Source organism: Tachysurus fulvidraco, chromosome 2, assembly GCF_022655615.1.
Source record: "Tachysurus fulvidraco isolate hzauxx_2018 chromosome 2, HZAU_PFXX_2.0, whole genome shotgun sequence".
Lineage (NCBI taxonomy): Eukaryota > Metazoa > Chordata > Actinopteri > Siluriformes > Bagridae > Tachysurus > Tachysurus fulvidraco.
In genome coordinates, this window is record NC_062519.1 from 19,493,290 (window position 1) to 19,513,509 (window position 20,220).

Below are 20,220 nucleotides of genomic sequence, written 5' to 3' on the forward strand. Positions count from 1 at the left end.
CCCCTTTATGCAAACCCATGACTCACAGACTTTAAAAGGAAAAGAAGGTCACTCGCTGGTCAGCACATTGTCATGAAAAGCACCTTCAAGTTCCTTCAGTCTTTCACTTCCATGACATTAGAAAAACCCTGAGTTTCTGTCCGAAGTGGAATTTGCCTCTAATTCAAGGAGGATTTCAGTGGGATAAAAAGCTATCACTGCACGAGGCATACAAGTGTACATCAAGCTCTTGGCTTGAACCACTTTGAAATTGCAGTTACCACTGCTCAGGCTAAGAAACTCAAACCACTAATAAATTCATCATGGAGGTTCTGCTACAGGAATGAATGCATCCCTCAGCATTATCAGCATCTCTCGGCTTTGTATTGACCCACAGTGAAGCATGGTGGTGGCAGCATCATCAGCACTGATGCTTTTCCCTGACATTTACATTTACATTTACAGGATTAGGCAGACGCCCTTATCCAATCAACATGCATTGGAAAACTGGTCAGAATTGAAAGAATGATGGGTGACACTAAAAACAGGGAAATGGGTTATTGGGGATTCCCAAACTCGTCCCCGTCCCACCATCTCAAGCTCCATTCTTCTCTAAATAAAATAGTATGGAATATAAAATGGGAGCGGGCTGAGGGTTCGGCTGCATGGACACACAGCGCCCCCGTGTGCGCACAAGGTTCTCCACTGGCACGCATAAAGAAGGAGGGAGTTTCTGGGTGGAGGCGCGCACACACACACACACACACGCACACGCAAACACACACACACACACACTCTCTCGCAGTGAGTCCTCTTTTCTCCTGCACAGAGTTCCTTCCCTTTTCCAGCTTCACCTTCTGTCGGAATGTGCGCTCCATAGACTGGATCTTCTAATTATTCCCGGATATCCTGACTGAAGGATTTCTGATCCGGTTGTGGTTGAGTTGAGGTGAGTATCAACTTTTTAGAAGTTTTCACAGACAGTGTGATGGAGAAAAGATGAGTTTTCTTCTCCCCATGCTTGGTGATGTATAACACAATGCTGTTGGTGTTTCTTCTGCATGATATACATTTAATTTGTGAAATGTTATAAACTCTGTAAGCCAAATGCATAGACATATTCTTTTGCTCAGATCAAGATGAAGCACGTTCTTCATCATCCAGCAAGCAGAAGTTCCATTATTAATGATAATTCTATCACTAATGAAGGTCATCGGTCTTGATCATTTTAATATAATAAAGTACATCAGTGAAGTCGGTCTGTTGTGCGTCGCATGTGAACTTTTCCAGATGAGATGGTTGAACCTCTTTCACTGTTTAACTTCAGCCTTGACAGTTTTAATAGTTTCACATTTATACATCTGGACATTTTAACTGAATTTGTTTACAGTTTAGTAATAATGAAGCCCAGCTTAGGCCCCAGTCTTAAAGCTGTATTAAAGTTGTATAAACTTTGAGTGACTAAATTGTACAAAGTTACTGGCAGCACAAACATCTTAAACAGTATAAAATAACACAAAATCCAGTACATTTGCTTATTTGACTGAATGAAGCGACTTTAATCGATGCTGAATGTTAACCAGAGGTGGGATCCTTCTGACCCGTAGCTCAAAACCCACCCACAGCTTTCTCGGATACGTTCAGTGCCGCTTTTAAGTGTCGGTTAATTCAGTGGTAGAAATGGTAGAATGTGTGTAAACTAGTCGAGATGGTTGTTGTGGCCCAGTAGTTAAAGCTTTGCATCACAGCTCAGAAGGCAAATACCAGAACTGCTAAACTTGTTAACTTTTGTAGGGTTTGTTAAATTGTTTGATTTAATAGCGTTAAAGAATTTGAAATTAAAAAAGTTAAAGAAACAACTGAGGAGTTACGGATTATGGGCCTTGTTCAAGGGCCCTTCAGTGGTAGTTTGGTGGATCCTGGATTTGAACTCACAGTTTTCCATTCCACCGTCGAACACCTCAACCACTCGAGTAGCGAGTATCAAATCAAATAATAATCGAATAATATTTATAACTGCAATTACACTGGAAGCTAGTACTGTACATGATAGTAGGCGTGACCGAGAGAACTTAGTGCCAATGTGATTTATAAAGTGCAGACATGGATCTTTATCTGTTCATTAGTCCATTAATTGGGTTCATTTATTTTGACCAATATCGGAGAAAAGGACCGAGAATTTTGTTTGGTGCGTTTTATGTCACACAGTGTTTCACCATGGACCTGAAGAAATGACATTTCATTCCAGTGTTTGTACAAGCTCAGTAGAGGACAGTAAAACCCACATGCCTCGATTGACCCCGGATATCGCTGTGTGGTTTTGAGGTTATTTTCAGACTTCATATCAAGACTAAAATATACCAGATGTGATTTTATTACAGTGTTAATATAAAATAAAATTTCTCACGGGTTTGTAACATGTTCTGATGGCGTGAAAGATGTTTTTATTAAATAAGCATTTTTCTATATGATATATATATATATATATATATATATATATATATATATATATATATATATATATATATATATATATATGATATTTTTATATTTTGTTCTGGGCTACTCTGTCTTTAGAAAGCTAAGCCCCTAAAAGATGCTCCTTATAACATTGAAACAGCTTGTCGTTTGACAGTTACATCCCTCCACAAAGCACTTGAGATCCCTCGGTAGATAAAGGACTGGCCTGGAAACTGAGAGAACTTCTGAGATCAGCTTGACACCTTATATTTCCCAATAACATATCAAACTCACCAACTTCTCTGTAGACATGCAGTCTGATGACAACTTTGTTCACCTTCCTTAAACCTTCATGAAGGCAGGTTTCAAGTAAATTCGATATACAGTATGTGAAGATAATTAGGGGGTGTGATAGTTGATCACTTCATCTCATACATTTCTGCTTGTTTTGATGTCTTACCTAAGTGGAATAAATCGTACGTTCCATGCGGCACTGAATTCTGTTGAAGAATGATGGCCTTTAATCCAAATGTTGTATTTAGTGTATATTCATGTGCACATGCAGGTGGAATGGAAATTGACTTATCAGACATTTTCAATCAGTATAAACCAATGAATAATATTAAACATATTAAACAAGTTCGAACCACGTCGGCTTTTAGCAGGAGACGTGTGTTTTTCTGTTGTTGATAACCTTACACAATGTTTTAGTGAAGATGTCTTTTTAGTTAGTTGTCTCGGTCTTGTTGGCTCGGTAAAGACAGAAATGTGTATGACAAATTATTTAATTGAATGTCTGTGACAGCTACCTGAAAGCTAAGCTTGTTTACAGCTAATGATGCATTATAAACTTCTTATGTAAACTGACCTTTAGTAGCTACAACTGCGTTGTTTCTTAATGTCTATTAAAAATGAAAAAATAATTTTTAAACAGTATGTAAGTGACTTTTCTAGATGTAGTGAATTGGTGTTACATAAATAGTGAACATCCAGAGAACAGGATGTAAGAAATGAGACTAGACTTACAGCCTGGAGGAAAGCATAATACCGTCTTATCCTTTTGTCTGAACTATGAATGGCTCTCTGGTCTTTTTCCAGCCTTCAGCTGTCCAGTATTTGTGAGTCTGTGTGTAGCCACAGATTCTCGATACCTATCTGCCTGAAATCACCATGATTGTAAAGGAAAGTGATCTGAATTAAGTTTAAAACCTCCTCTCAGCTAGACACTTTGATAACAATTCATTTAAATTTTTTTGGTCATGTTCTTTGAAATCTGTAGAACATATATTGGTATATTGGTATATAAATAACCAAACCTCAAGCTCATTTAGCACCAGCAGCCATGCCACAAAGTCAGTGAGATGTCCGGTGTGGATATCTGGACCTGTATCTGCATGATTTTATGCATTGTGCTCAGTGTGGATTACTAAAGCTACCTACAAATGAACCGTCATGGAATTCCATATCCACATGAATATAAGAAAATGAACCAGTTATACATGTATGCAGAATTGATCATGTTCAGAGAAGATAATGAGTGCTGCTGAATGTGGACAGAACATCTTTGTGTGTTATACTATCGGCTTTGTATACGTAAGAGCAAGTAGGACACGTCAAATAGTGTATATAAGGTCAGTCCTCATTAATAACTCTATATATTTAGAATACATTTTTAACGTATGGACGTGATGGACTGGATCGGTTCTTCCACTTTGAAGGGATTTGAAAGTTGATAGAAGTTAGAAATGTGTCTCTGAAGAGCTGCACATCAGAAACGAGGCTAAACAGTGAGGTGTCAGATTTGCGTCAGAAAGTTTCAAGTCTTACTGTATTGAAAATGTATTGACTCTTTGCCTGGCACATCTGATGTGTGTTTGGAAAGACACACTACTGTCTGTCAGGTGAAGTTCAGCAGTTTAGACTGAGTGATTTTGATTTATGATCTGAGTCTTCATATATGGGCCAGATGTTCCAGGTCTGGTCTTTGGTAGTGTTTCTGAGGTTCTTCGTCACTTTAGATGTTAGAGTGACTGGTCTGTAATCAGTCAGGTCACTGATCTTAGGATCTTAGGAACCAGGATGGTTTCAGTTATGTTTTGTTAAAGGTGGGGTCTCCGATATTTGAGAAATGCTTCAGAAAACTGAGTCAGGCCGCAGTTGTAGCTGCCTCTCTACATTACTACAATAGAAAAGAGGTGTTATTTGTGTAGTAACAGCGTTTAGCTCAGGAGTTATTGACTCGGGAAACTCCAACCTGTGAATATGTGGCCAACTTCCTGCTCCTTCAGTTCTCTCCAGCACTGGAAAGCTGATCCTATATTAACACGTCCTACTTCTTGCCTTATCATAAGTCTTTCTTCTCTTTCTTTCTTTGTTTTTATCCTCCATGTCAATGTTAAAACCGCTTTATGCTAATGTCACACATGCACACTGAACACTCTCTCCACCCATATCGACAAGACACACCCCTTTCTGCTCATTGGCTACACTTTTGTTTTGTTTTTGTTTTGTTTGGTGGCCCAACGCAGTTTTCTGAAGCATTTCTCAAATATCGGAGACCCCACCTTTAATGGACATTCTGGATGCAAAATTTTCTTTTAAGTATAGATTCTGGGTTTTACACCAGTTCACACTTCCTTCTAGATCTTGAAGCAGACATGAATAATTCGTGTGAGTGTCGAAGGAGAGATGAGTCACAGCAACACTAACCAATCATGCATTTGAATGCTTTACTCCAAGTTTGTTCCACAACCCTCTGAATTTGCATGAGCAGCAGTTCGAACAGATTCAGTCTGCTGGCCTCATATGTCTTGGAGGAAGCATGTGATAGCCTCCATCCTGCCTGGTTGGTGTTGTGTGATATGGAGGAGCTGTCTGAGGGGTGGGATTTGGTTTATCTGATCACATAGGTTAGAGGCATTTAGGATAGAGAAGATTGTGCAGGTGTTTATTTCCTAAGTGCAATTTATCAAATTCTTGTACAGATACAGCAGCAGTCTGTAGCAGTATCTGTTTATCTGACTACCTACTACTTTGGCTAATCGGATTTTTTTTCTTTAGGTTTTGACTCTTTTGTAGAAGAAGATGTCTGTTTTTATCAGTTCTGAAAACATATCCTCGATTCTCAAGACACATGAAATCAATTATAAATATGGGATGTAGTATTTACTGATGAGAAGTTTTTTTGGTACTACTGACCAAACTTATTCAATGCTATTCATTCATTCATTCATTTATTTCCTACCGCTTATCCGAACTTCTCGGGTCACGGGGAGCCTGTGCCTATCTCAGGCGTCATCAGGCATCGAGGCAGGATACACCTTGGACGGAGTGCCAACCCATCACAGGGCACACACACTCTCTCATTCACTCACACACACACACTATGGACAATTTTCCAGAGATGCCAATCAACCTACCATGCATGTCTTTGGACCGGGGGAGGAAACCGGAGTACGCGGAGGAAACCCCGAGGCACGGGGAGAACATGTAACTTGGAAAAAAGTCAGGAAGACCTCAACAATCAACACTGAGACCTTGTTAACAAAAAGAGATTTTATACATTATAACATTATACCTCTATAAGACATTTATATTTTAATATAATTATACTGAATAACTATTAAAATGGGTTTAGCATTTGTGCAAATATTGGTATAAGAATTTATCTCTCCTATTTAGATACTATTTTATATATACGATGGTTTCTTACAGTAAGAATGGATAAAGTCTAATAGCACTTAAAAATGAAGGTCTTACAGACTTAACACTGTCTAACAATGACGACGAGGAATAAAAGTTGTAAATAAAATTTTCCTATTTTTACTTAAATATTTTTGCATATTATTGAATGACTTTTATTAGGTTTAAGACCCAGGACAGATTTTAAAAGAACTGACACAGGAAAGGTTTTTTTCCCCTAAAGTTTCCTGGCCAATAGATATAACCTGCTACTGATGTGGAAAATATGCGTCTGTGCTATTTTGTTGGAATGAAATCATTTTATTCAGGAATTGGAAAAGCTTTCTGTGGAAGGTCAAAGTTGTGATGAGCTCAGAACTTTCATTTTTAAGATCTGTGTTTAAACTGTAAAGCTATACTGTCCCTGACCATGTGTTTTCCTTCAGGAATGTGGAAGAGGAGGACGATGCTGTTTAAAGCGATTATCCTGTGCTTACTGCACATGGCGTCAGTCGGCCAGGCGCTGGACTGTCACAGTGAGTTCTGCCCACTACACTGATCACTCCACTGCTTCACTGCTTCTTATATATAGTGTGTAACAGCAGATTCTAATATACTCAAATAACTACAACAGAATACATTTGTGATGAATTAATCCAGTTTTTGTAACACATGGTGCTGTTTTATGAAGTATTGTGAGATTTTCTAACCCGACTGCTCGTGTTATTTTCATCAGAATCGGACGAATGCCCCATAGACCTGTATTTCGTTATCGATACGTCAGAGACCATCGCTCTCCAGGAGCCTCCACCAGGCAGCCTGGTTGACAGTGTGACAAATTTCACCAAGAAATTTGTCGAAAAGCTGGAAGACGTAGATTACAAAGGCAAGGTGAAGTTTAACTGGGCTGTGGGTGGACTGCATTTCTCCATGACACAGTCGATCATTAGCAAACTCACCAGCAAGGATGAATTCATCAGGAAATTAAAAGAGGTTCGTTACTTGGGCAAGGGCACCTTTATTGACTGTGCCATCCAGAAAATGAGTGAAGAGATTATGATTCAAAGACCCGATTCTCCGAGCAACGCCAAGACGCAGCGATACGCGGTCGTCATCACGGACGGCCATGTGACCGGGAACCCCTGTGGCGGCATCAAGGTGGCAGCCGAGCGGGCTCGGGACAAGGGCATTAAGATATTTTCCATAGCATCATCCAACAGCCTAGAGGAACTAGGCCTTAGAGAAATCGCTAATTCTCCTGTCGGGGTTTACCGCGACAACTACATGGCTGTCGATCTCTCCAGAGGACGACCTGAGCTTTTAACAGAACATATTGATCGCATTTACAACACCATGGTAATGTCTCGCTTCACTTGTTTGTCCTGGCTTTTTTTTTTTTCGCTTTATCAGTTTGTGTTCACTTATCATTTAGTTTGTACTTTGTGATTCGAGTGTGTGGAAGTGACTCATTTTAATCTGCCTCCCTTTTTTGTTGTTCCCCAGCTGCATCTAGCTTATCAAGAGGTAAGATCCCTTGAGTCATTTCACTCCTAATATACCAAAACCATCATATGCTGTATAACAGTAGCGGACCGTTAATGCACAAAAACCTTATTTTACCTTTAATTGTGTTTTTCTGACAGTGCTACAGTGTGAAGTGCCTGCAAACACCCGGACCTCCTGGTCCAGTCGGTCCCAGGGGTCAGAAAGTGAGTTGGGATTTCATCACATGCATTACATTTAATTGCACTTAATATATACTTATAATTTTTTACATTTTACTGTAATTTATTACAGGGTGCCAAAGGAGACAGTGGTTCTGTGGGTCCCAAAGGTGACAGAGGCCACCCTGTGAGTACAAACGTTCTCCAGTCACATCTCAAGTCTTTATTGTTCATAGTTAATGCTTCAGTGTCATTCAGTGTAAACATTTTAGAACACTTTGGTATATTATTTTTAGAGAATGCACTGCAATGCATAGAGTTATTAACATACCTAAAGTACGAAGTCTAACAAAATAAGTACGAAACAAATGTAATAACTGTCAGAAAAACTGGTGACTTCATGGATAAAAACCAGGCCAAATGTTTAGAGATAACTAAAACACGCTTTATTAACAACACAAGAAACACAGACAGGAAAAAAAGAACAACGAAATACATGAAAATGACACGGCAAACCAAGCCAAACGTGGAAAAGACGAGGACTCGACGTGGAGAAAATAAATAAGCAAGGTAATAGACGCTCAATTAAAGAACAGGTGAGAAGAGATGAGAACACGCGTGACACGTGACGCTGCCATAACGCCCCCTAATGTTCCTGCAGAGAATGTCCAAGCAAAGTCCTGACAATTACAACCTTCAAAGCATCTTTTTATTTTAAATATTTTACACAAATACACCTGTTCATGCTGGTCAGAACTTCCCACACGAAGGCCGTAAACATGAACATCCGTAAAATCTTCCTGCACATTTTTAACATTCCATTAATACCACTTTCATTATTATATAATTCTATGCTACAAGCATTTAAATTATGTAAAAAGAACGTTACTGTCAATATATATATAATAATAATATCAATATACACGGGGGGCACGGTGGCTTAGTGGTTAGCACGTTCGCCTCACACCTCAAGGGTTGGGGGTTCGATTCCCGCCTCCGCCTTGTGTGTGTGGAGTTTGCATGTTCTCCCCGTGCCTCGGGGGTTTCCTCCGGGTACTCCGGTTTCCTCCCCCGGTCCAAAGACCTGCATGGTAGGTTGATTGGTATCTCTTGAAAATTGTCCGTAGTGTGTGTGTGTGTGTGTGTGTGTGTGTGTGAGTGAATGAGAGTGTGTGTGTGTGTGCGCCCTGTGATGGGTTGGCACTCCGTCCAGGGTGTATCCTGCCTCGATGCCCGATGACGCCTGAGATACTCACAGGCTCCCCGTGACCTGAGAAGTTCGGATAAGCGGTAGAAGATGAATGAATGATTATCAATATACTGCTAACAAAGCTGTTAGTGTTTCTTAGGCATTTGGAATAGACCTGTTTCACTATACCAAACTTTACACCACTGCCAGCTTCAACATTAACGGTTGCATGTTATTTAATTTCATTAGTAAACCCTAATTAGTGCACCTTGGTAAGGGTGCTATTAGTGCTAAGGGTGCTATTAGTTTTACTGCATTAAACTGTAGAACAGTAACAACTTGAATAAGAGTAAAGTGAGTAAGTTTGGGCAGGAAAAACTCCTTCTTTTCAGTAACTACTGTATATGTTATATTTATTTCTATCTGATGTGAATGATCTTTCTGCATCTTAGAAAATAAATATAAACTAATGTAATGATTTATAAAGTATATAATAAATTAAAGTGAATAATAAGTGTAGAAATGTATTAAATACTTAAAATGACTGAAAGGAACAAAAATAGAAGACAGAAATTTGTTGTAGAGAGTTGCTTGATTCCGAAGGATTATTTTTTTTATATTCGTTTCATTTACATCTCGTTTCATGCGTCGCTCCTTAACATTTTGCGTGTTGTGCTTTCTGATGGATTTAATTGTAAAATTTAATATAATACTAATTACTTTTGCATGTGTTAGATTTTTTCATTTCAGTCAGGAACGTATTCTAACTTTACTTGGACTAGCAGTTGATCATTGTAATGGACATGAACCTACAGCTCTATGATGCAAACTTTCATTTTATTCTGTGTATACTTAAAGGGTGATCCTGGGATTGAAGGTCCTATTGGTTACCCTGGACCAAAAGTAAGTATTTCATCATCTACATTCAGTGATTTAGTGTCGATTCCACATATTATGTGTCTGATTTTATTTTTTTGTCCTATTTTTATTTTCTTTTGTAATAGGGAGACCGTGGTCACAAAGGTGAAAAGGTAGTTGTTGTTTTTTCTTAATATGGCATATAAAAGTGCTTAAATGTTTAATGTCATTATTTAATAAATCATTTGATTGTTTATCATAGGGAGAAATTGGCTCAACAGGAAGGAAGGTAAAGTCATTCATCATTCTGTCTTTATAGCTCCTTTTAATCAGTCATATTATTCATTTCTGGCACTTTTCTATAAATATCATGTAATATATTTGATTTCTTCTGTTTTCTAGGGAGTTGCAGGCATTCCAGGACGCAACGGTACTGATGGTCAGAAGGTAAGAGCGGGAGACTGAAACGGATGGAAGTTAATATTTCTGAAGTTATCGATTAAAAACAATTATAATTCATTTGCAGGGCAAAATTGGCCGCATCGGGGCTTCTGGCTGTAAAGGCGAATCAGGTGACACGGTAGGTGTGTGATGTGCCTTGTGTTGGCAAAAAGCAGACTGGGTAATTAGTGTGTGATTATTGATGTGTGCTCTATTAACAGGGTCCTGCTGGTTTTGCTGGAGGTGTAGGAGACAGTGGTCCAAAGGGAGCTCCTGGAGAGAAGGTATTAGATTAATTTAACAGAGAAAAAAATTACTTTTGTACTTTTACTGTGCAGTGACCTGAAATCTTTGTTTCTAGGGAGATGCAGGTCGACCTGGGAGAGAAGGACCACCTGGTCCACCAGGAGAACCTGGTCCCAAGGTACACCAAATAAGTCAAAGAGAAGAATTCATATAATTAATAATAATAATAATAATAATAATAATAATAATAATACTTCCTGCAGGGTGAGACAGGTAGTCCAGGTACACCAGGTATCCCTGGGCAAAAGGGCCCTCAAGTTAGTATATGCCTTTTTTTCTTCCTGCTAGTCTGTTTATGTTAAGAAATGTTCCTTCTTGTAAAGCTTTCCTTTTGTTTTTCAGGGAACAGCTGGAGGCCCTGGCAATAAAGGCGACACTGTAGGTGAAAACATTCATGTATCGCTACGTAATCTTTATCCACTGCAATGTCATACGAGACTGAAAGCCGATCCTTTCTTTCGTCTCATTAGGGAAGAAGAGGAGACCCTGGACCAAAGGGAAGCCAGGGATCAGATGGGCCAAAGGGAGAAAAGGTACGAGCTGATTGTTTTATCCCTGTGAATTAAGGCATTAATTCTATTGCCTCAGTGTCTGAGTAAGAACTGGTATGTGTTTCAGGGTGAACCGGGATCTGAAGGTCTAAGAGGGCTTCCAGGTGAAGCTGGCAGTAAAGGAACCAAGGTAGTGATTCAGTTTAATAATAACAACAAAGATTTGATTATGATTACAAGATTATTAATGCATCCAGAGATTAAGCTTATAAATTCTGAATGTGTTTAGGGAGATCAAGGACTTCCAGGACCCAGAGGTCCAGCAGGACAAATAGGAGAGCCAGGAAGAAATGTAAGACTGCAAACAGCTACTTTGAGTTACATTATTCCTTTTGGATCAGAAATTTTGGAGTTGGTTTTAACTCGTTAACATATTAAATGTCATATAAAGTGTTAAGAAATCTTAAATGGTTATTCTTTGTGGTAGGGAAGCCGTGGTGACCCTGGAGATGCTGGACCAAGAGGTGATCCAGGACCCCCGGGAGCAATCGTACGTCCAACATTCCAGCAAATCTATAAAAAAATTAAAAAAAAACACCCATACTGTATAAAGAAACAACATGGAGTGCTTTGAACAGAACAGAATTTATATCCAGTAACAAACTGACCTGACTTACAAAGGGCCAGAAACATGTATACAGTTTTGGGTCATGGTTTCTAGATAAACTTGATAAAAGAAAATGAAATACCAAACAAATCATATGATCATAATACATAAAATGTAAAATAACAATAAGCTGCGTGTTTATCTGCGTATCTTAAAACAATACATCATGGACATTATTTGTTTTCTTTAGACAAATCTATCAAAAATTTCTATCAAATCTAGAATACAAAAATCCGCAGAAAGAGTTAGAGTGAGAAGAAGAACATATTATACTGATAAGAGGATGCAGCATATGTATTCCTCCCAACAATTGTACCTTTATCATCATCCAGAAAGTTTTACTGTAAAGTCCAGATCATACTGTGGAACGTAGCAGAAAGATCTGTATTTATCCCGATTGTAATATTATTATCTACAGAATTGTGCTGATTTTTAATGCAGTGTTTTCTGTTTTTTTTGCTTATTTAATAGCTGTGCCACCTTTGCTTCTGTTGTAATCACACAAATGCTCTAAGTTCATGTTATTCTATCTTATGCCACAGGGTGACAGAGGTAGACAAGGGTTCAACTACCCTGGATCCAGGGGGCCAACGGTACTGTAACCCGATTAACAGAACTATTGAAATATTGGAGTAATAATCTCGGTGTAATTTGGTTAATATCTTTTGCAGGGTGACATAGGAGTCAAAGGTAGACCTGGAGCTCGGGGCAGCAGAGGAGACTGTGGTCAAAAGGGAGACCCGGGACAGAAAGGAGTACCAGGAGAACCTGTGAGCAAACTTCACCTACTAGATTTATTTCCGTCCAGTGTTCAGATCATCAGAGGCTGATTTCTAGAATAGCCAGTGACTGAAGATGTGTATGTGAAGAATAAGGATGTTCTTTATGCTCTTTATGGTAGGGAGATCCTGGACCTGAAGGAGAGCCTGGAAAAAGGGGGCCTAATGGAGAACCAGGAAGAGATGTAAGACGACATATCCACTGGACAAGTCCAGAAGGAGATCCACTGGACTGATATGTTTGAATGAATAATGCACTATAATAATATATACAGAAATGATACAATACAGGAGCAGCTGTATGTAGCTTAGTGGTGAAGACATTGACTGACTGATTGAAAGCTTGTAAGTTCAGATCCCACCACTGCCAAGCTTGCTGCCATTAAGCAAGGCCGTAAATCCTCAGGTAAACGTTCCATATCCAATCATGTGTCAGCACTGAACTTGTGCCCACGGTAGCCTCAGATCCCTGCTCAAGGCAAACAGATGTGGAACCTAATGTGGTCTTCACTGTTGTAGTTCATCTGCCTCAATATTCGATATGCTGTGCATTCTGAGATGTTTTTTGGTTGCAAACAAAGATATCTGAGATACATAGCCTTCCAGTCATCTCGAACCAGTCTGGCTTTGACCTCCCCATTAACAAAACTAGCAGAACGGCTGCTTCCTAGATGGTTTTGGTCAATTTAAATAAAGCCATGATTTCATGGTTGTCCAAGAGTGTGAGGTCAATCTTTCCTCATTATGATGTTTGGCTTTGTGCTTAGAACTCAACCTTCTTTTTGACAGGGTGATCCCGGTCCAGAGGGAGACCCAGGTCTTACAGTAAGTGCAGACCAAGAATCAATATTCTTCTGGATTTATTTCACGATGACTTTTTTAAAGGTTTAATTTAGTAATTGGCTTATCTCATACCTAATCAGGAATGTGATGTCATGAACTATATCAGAGAGACCTGTGGGTGTTGTGGTAAGCAACATTTCCTGCGTCAGTATAGTTGATATAAAATGCTTTAGCTTTCCACTACTTACACTTTTCTGTGCTGTTTCAGACTGTGAGAAGAGGTGTGGAGCACTGGATATTGTATTTGTGATCGACAGCTCTGAGAGTGTGGGACTAACAAACTTCACTCTGGAGAAGAACTTTGTAATCAACACCATCAACCGATTGGGCTCGATAGCTAAGGATCCTCACTCAGAGACAGGCAAGCACAAAAAGCCATTTATGCTGCAGCGCCCGGGGAGCAGTTGTGGGGGATTCGGTGCCTTGCTCATGGGCACCTCAGTCATGGCCGGCCCGAGACTCGAACCCACAACCTACGGGTTACAAGTCAGACTCTCTAACCATTAGGCCACGACTGCCCACAATTTACAACTATACCTAACATCTAAAGAAATCAGTGTTTTAAACATCTAAAGAAGTGTTTTCTGTCTTTAGTTCCAACGACGTGCTGTCTTTTTTTGCAGGAACACGTGTTGGTGTGGTCCAGTACAGTCACAGTGGAACCTTCCAGGCCATCCAGCTAAACGACTCCAAGATCGATTCCCTTACAGCCTTCAAAGATGCTGTGAAGAATCTGGAGTGGATCGCTGGTGGCACATGGACTCCGTCTGCCCTGAAATTTGCCTACGACAACCTAATCCGTGATAGTCGACGTTCCAAGGCTAAAGTGACTGTGGTGGTGATCACCGATGGTCGCTTTGATCCCCGGGATCAAGACGCACTGCTGGGTTACCTGTGCACGGATAGCAGCATCGATGTAAATGCCATTGGTGTTGGAGACATGTTCGCAGAGGAAGAAGAATCTGAAAGTTTGAAGTCCATTGCCTGTGACAAACAAGACAGAGTGACGGGCATGAAGCGGTTTGCTGACCTGGTGGCAGAGGAATTCATTGACAGGATTGAGACTGTTCTTTGCCCAAGTAAGTTGTCCATCTGCATATACAGTATATGCAACCTTATCTCCATTGCATTACATAACATTCTTATTCTTTAAACTGTTCCATGTTTGTGAATATTTATAACTTGCTTTTTATTGTTTTAGACCCAGTGATCATCTGCCCTGACCTTCCATGCAAAGCTGGTAAGATTTGATTAATTTTTAACAGGGTTCCTGGAAATACTGTCTGTCGGTTGTCTGTCAAACACATGAAATTCACGGTATATTTATATCGAGCATATATATTGTAATATATATTGTATATTATATCGAGCAATAATTCAACACCCTTTAAAATTAAAAAGGTAAGAGGGGTTAATATTAGAAATGACATAAGCAGGAATAATACTAATATAAAGAGCAACAAAGATTAAAGACTAACATTTTAAAGGAACTAGTGAGAACATGCTTCGAGACGCTTCAGATCTGTTTTTTCTTTCATTTTTCTTCCAAAAAATCTCAAATATTTCTGAAGGCCAAAATAATAAATTAGCTCTGCAAACAGCCACTAATGCCCATAAAATTAATAAAAAGCCCTTAAATAAACAAAACATGCTTTAATGATTTTTTTTTAATTAAAAACCAGTCAGTCCAAGCATAGTTTGCACTGTGCTCTGTGAGCGGAGCCAGTCGCTTGGAGACTCCTAAAACTATTGTCTCGCTGCTCACTTGCAGATGTGTCATCTCATTGGAATGGGTACCCCATACATGGATTCTTTGCAGAGGAAGGGTCAAACAGCGTTGTCCCAACTACTGTCCCAAACGTCTCAAACTTACTCAACTCTCTGCAGGAGGTCAAGACCCCCGATGCCTACACCAGGGCTGTAGCCACATTGGCCTACACAGCCCAGAGAGCCAAGTTCGCCAACGGGACAGAGAAACAGCAGTGGACTAATTTGTTCATTGACTCTTTCAGAGTTGTCTATGGCGATCTCCTGGGTGACCCTAACAAAGCCTTGGGGTTGTGTTAGGCAGTGCCGGCTCATTATTTGGCCAAACTGGGCTGTCAGAAAGTGGCTGTACAGTATATTTTTGGTTATGAAAACTGGTTGCTCTTGGCCTCGCTGTACGAATATGTGAAAAGGAAATGAAATTATAATCACTAAAAGACATCTCAAGCTTGCTGAACTAACATTAATATGAGACAGCTGTATTCAGGGCTAAAATTTAAACACTAATGCGCAATGGCCAGTAAGGTGGTCAGTGATGCTAAGCATGATAATGACCTAACATTTTAGGACTGATTATTATAAAGATGGAAGCCTCTTTCTCCTGACCTCAGTGCCTGCTGCTTTAAAAAAAAAAAAAACTTTTATTTTGTTTATATAAAATATATATATCTACTTGAACAAAACTAAGAGATAGAATTAAGGCATCCGGACAGACTGAGTGCTTTTCTTGCCTGCACATCTTAATGTTATTAATCTGGGCCAGGCTGCTTAAACCCTCAGGAAGTCGGAGGCGTTTTGGCTCCGCAGAGGGATATATTCAGCAGTATCCATGTCAAAGATATGGCAGTGATAAGCATAACTCATGCTATGTGTAAATATTACATTTTGAGTAATCCACATCAGGATTATCTGATAAAGTTTTGCACTTTGCACAGTACCGGCGGGCTTTATTTCCTCCACAGCCTAGGCAATATAATAGTTTTCATGATCTGATACATAACCTCTCTGCCATTTCCATTCAGCAATTCACTTTAATTTGGGGTGAAATCTTAAGTTACTGTAGAGTAGCTTGTAGGATTGCGAATACAAAATGCTGCATCGTTATTGTATGTTATTGTATTAATGTTGTATATTACATGTGCAATTAGAAAAAAGCTCCAAGACTGCAAGATCATATTGAATAAACATACTGCAAACAAAAAAAGTTTTAGTTTTTAGTTTGTTATTGTCCATTTCAACTAACAGCTAAGGATCATTTGTTTGGATTCGTGATCAGAGACCCGTGACTCCGCTTTGTAGGATTGAGCCTGTTATTTTATCTGGTTTGCATATAAATCTAGCACTTAATATGCTGTTTGTTGTGGTACGAATTTATTCTGTCGTGCAGGACTGTATCACTTGCTGCCCATTTTTTAACAAAGCTACAATACCCAGCATGCAACATGGCAATATGTATACAATCCCTGGGAGTTCCTACTGACAAACCAGTCCAGATTTCTGAAGGCTTTGAAAGAAAAGAAAAAAAGCCGACAGATGATGGCTGCGCTGATAGCACTTTTACAGGAGGGGTAATTCTGGGCCCTATCTCTGTAGTGCACATTTCATCTCAGCTAAGTAGCTCACTATCAGTAAAATGTCTATTCATGTAACACTAATAGATAACATTATGGTAGCTAATTATGCTGTTTTTTTTTTTAGAAAGCTTGCTTCCTGTTACCCAGCTAGACAGTTCTGTATTTTCTGTCCCAAATATAGTCAGACATCAAGGCTTAGACATTTAGCTTTGTTGATGTCACGTCCCTGAATATACCGTTATCTACTGAGTGACGCATTTCCCATCATACACCTATATTCATTGTAGTCCTTCAATTTTTTTCAAGATATGTACTGTAATTAGGAGTTTTGTCAGCTCTGAAACCAGGAAATCGACCCACTGTGTCATCACTGTAAGATGCAACTAGGCATATATTGAAGGTCAGAGAGAAAGATTTTTATGAGCTGTTAATCTGTGATCAATATTTTGTATTTTCTCTCCCACAGAGCCAGCAGTAGCCAGTTGCATTCAGCGTCCTGTTGATCTTGTGTTCTTACTGGATGGTTCTGAACGTCTGGGCTCGGATAACTTTCAGAGCGTTCGTGAGTTTGTGGAGAACGTGGCTCACCGCCTGACCTTGGCTCAGAACGCTAGGGACAAAAATAAAGCTCGTGTGGCTCTGGTACAGTACGGTGGTGAAAACCGTCAGGATGCAATCTTCAAACTTACACACAATTTCACTGTCATCTCTGACGGCCTTTCAAACATGAGGTACATGGACGCGTCTTCCAACGTGGGCAGTGCCATTACCTATGCAATCAACAACATCCTGCAGAGCGGAAACACCCGCTTAACTCGAAGCAACGCTGAAATCTCCTTTGTCTTTATCACTGATGGAATCACCGAAAAGAAGAATCTGGAGGAAGGTATAAGCTCCATGCGCCGTGCAGAGGGTGTGCCCACTGTCATCGCCATGGGCAAAGATGAAGCTGTTGACAAGGAAGTGCTGACAAAGCTTGCTCTGGGAGACCAGACAGCTATTTTCAGAGGGAAAGATTACTCCCAACTGTCCAAATCCAGCTTCTTTGAACGTTTCATTAGATGGGTCTGCTGAGGATGATGGGGTTCACATCTTAAGTTCACATTTATGTAATGGGGAAACTGGTGTGCTATTGGAGTCAGCTTGGTCATTGGGGTCATTATCTGAATTTGCAGTATGTAGTTTTCATATATGGTTTAAAAAGTAGATTTTTTTTTTTTTTAAAGCTGACTCTCTTCAGGTTCACTAGAATAATATATGTGGGTCACACACTCATTATCATGCTCACTATATATTGTACCAATGGATTTGGGAGAAGGGAACAAGAAGACACTATAGTAAAGTTACATGAGAAACACTTAAATTACTGACCGATTAATGTTTCAGCATACAATACGCCCTTGTAGATTGTGTGCTTTCAGTAAATTTCTGTATTTTTTTAACCAAATTACCTGGACTGTTTTGTATACACACTAAGGTGCTAAACTAGTGCAAGACTGGAGTTTTTTCCTGTATATCTAGGCAAATCCTCATTCTCTCTCGGTGTCAGTCCTAGTCAGGTTTAATGTCAGACTTCATTAATATCACAATTCATAAAGTCTCAAGTTTTGTCATCATGGTTTTACGTCCTTAACACAGGGAACCAGTCACACAACCGCTTCTTGTGTAATTACTCTGAGTGCACTCCTGCTTGGCAAAGTGTTTCAAGTTAAACTTTCATATTAAATAACTATTAAAGTTATGTTCATGTACGTAGTTATAAACAAGAGAATGTCCACAATCGATGCTGTAATTAGATGTAGTCATAAAATTTGCTCGTTCCATGAAGATGACCGACATTCTGTAGACACTTGAAGGATGAAATCCATTACTTTTTGTCAACTTCAGTGTTAGTACAATAAAACAGGTTGTAAACTGAACCTATGTCGATGTGGTTGTTTTTGTTATCAACATGAGACATAAAATTTGAAATTTTTATTTCACATTTTTAAGACCGTTGTATTTTGTAGAAACAACACACATTACATACACAATGGCACACAGAGCTTTTAAACATAATAATACAATAAACTAAACACAGTTTAACACAAACTAATGCAGTTACTCATTAACTAGTGCTGCTTAAGCTTAATGCTGTATTTCTTTTTGGCTCCTGTTACTTTTTATAAAATGGTTCTCTCTTGGGGGCTTTTTACACCTGGTCACTTCCTGCATTTTCTGTGATCCGATATCTATCCGATTTTAAAAAGACCAGGTCTAAATGCCCTCAGAAACGTTTTGTAGACGGATATAAAACCTATGGTACAAACCCCTTCAGGAGGTGGTCTGGGACACTTTTCAGATGAAACTGGACAGGTGTAAATGAATGTGGTTGTTCAAGCCACATACGTCAGCCCTATACTCCTCCCAAACGGAAGTACGTCACTCGCGAGTCGTGCATCGCTCCAGAAACAAACATGTTTTCCCACCAGCGCTGGCTCCGATCTTTCACTCAGGCGTCTCGTCGGGTCCTAAAATGCACTGCTGCTGCCAGGGAAAATGCAGTAAACAGTAAATGCTGTTTTTTGTAGCAACCGCATGCACCAAAGTGTGTTCCATTTCAATTACCCCGGAAATGAGGTAAAATATATTAGCATTTTGGGCGGGAGTAGAAAGATCGGAATTGGATTGATATCCAATTCGCTGAGACGCGTTTGTGGCCTAATGTAAATGGAACAGTATTAACAAATCAGACGGATCAGACACAACACGTGAAGTGACCAGGTGTAAAAAGGCCCTTGGTCTAGAAATTTTTTACTGACCACCACTGTAAACTCTATATTATACGCTACGTTATTTATGCTACGTTACCATAGATACTCACTCATTCATTCATTCATTCTCTACCGCTTATCCGGACTTCTCCGTCACGGGGAGCCTGTTCCTATCTCAGGCGTCATCGGGCATCGAGGCAGGATACACCCTGGACGGAGTGCCAACCCATCACAGGGCACACACACACACTCTCATTCACTCACACACACAGACACACACTACGGACAATTTTCCAGAGATGCCAATCAACCTACCATGCATGTCTTTGGACCAGGGAGGAAACCGGAGTACCCGGAGGAAACCCCCGAGGCACGGGGAGAACATGCAAACTCCACACACACAAGGTGGAGGCAGGAATCGAACTCCCAACCCTGGAGGTGTGAGGCGAACGTGCTAACCACTAAGCCATCGTGCCCCCCTACCATAGATACTTATGCCGCCCTTAGTCACAGTGTGAACACTGAGGTTCTTTTTCACAGATGTTTTACTTTATTGGTATAGACATCAACACCAACACCGTAGAACTGAGTAAAAGGCATATGAAATATACAACAGTTACACATCCAGTTGCATGGAAAATAAACATATCACATTAAACTCATAAAATGAAATTAAAATATATACACTTACCACTTTTGACTACTTGTGAGCTAAGAGAGGGGTTATAACTTGCACCTTCTTGGTTAGACGGCATACAATACAGTTAG

General features: G+C 39.7%; 1 protein-coding gene across 2 annotated transcripts; it reads left to right on the forward strand.

Moving 5' to 3' along the window:
* The first annotated feature begins 736 nt into the window (after nucleotides 1-736).
* On the forward strand, nucleotides 737-18,618 carry col6a2 (collagen, type VI, alpha 2). Of its 2 annotated transcripts, none has more exons than XM_027171452.2 (28): nucleotides 737-928; nucleotides 6,567-6,656; nucleotides 6,857-7,476; nucleotides 7,624-7,644; nucleotides 7,764-7,829; nucleotides 7,918-7,971; nucleotides 9,832-9,876; nucleotides 9,978-10,004; nucleotides 10,094-10,120; nucleotides 10,234-10,278; nucleotides 10,358-10,411; nucleotides 10,494-10,556; nucleotides 10,634-10,696; nucleotides 10,782-10,835; nucleotides 10,921-10,956; nucleotides 11,049-11,111; nucleotides 11,197-11,259; nucleotides 11,359-11,421; nucleotides 11,557-11,619; nucleotides 12,279-12,329; nucleotides 12,408-12,506; nucleotides 12,638-12,700; nucleotides 13,305-13,340; nucleotides 13,439-13,484; nucleotides 13,567-13,719; nucleotides 13,982-14,437; nucleotides 14,560-14,598; nucleotides 15,130-17,248. In XM_027171452.2, the coding sequence occupies exons 2-28, from the start codon at nucleotides 6,569-6,571 to the stop codon at nucleotides 15,423-15,425; spliced, it is 2,754 nt and encodes a 917-aa protein (XP_027027253.1). In that variant the 5' UTR covers nucleotides 737-928; nucleotides 6,567-6,568; the 3' UTR covers nucleotides 15,426-17,248. The 2 variants fall into 2 exon arrangements, with proteins under 2 accessions (XP_027027253.1, XP_027027252.1); XM_027171451.2 differs by having other exon boundaries at nucleotides 744-928; nucleotides 17,166-18,618.
* The last annotated feature ends 1,602 nt before the right edge of the window (nucleotides 18,619-20,220 follow it).

Bases quoted from the DNA above. Each gene is read 5' to 3' on its own strand.
- col6a2 (XM_027171451.2), top strand. From the start codon at position 6,569: ATGTGGAAGAGGAGGACGATGCTGTTTAAAGCGATTATCCTGTGCTTA. The intron at 10,121-10,233 runs GTAAAGTCATTC...TCTGTTTTCTAG, and splicing joins TTGGCTCAACAGGAAGGAAG to GGAGTTGCAGGCATTCCAGG. The intron at 10,697-10,781 runs GTACACCAAATA...TACTTCCTGCAG, and splicing joins CAGGAGAACCTGGTCCCAAG to GGTGAGACAGGTAGTCCAGG.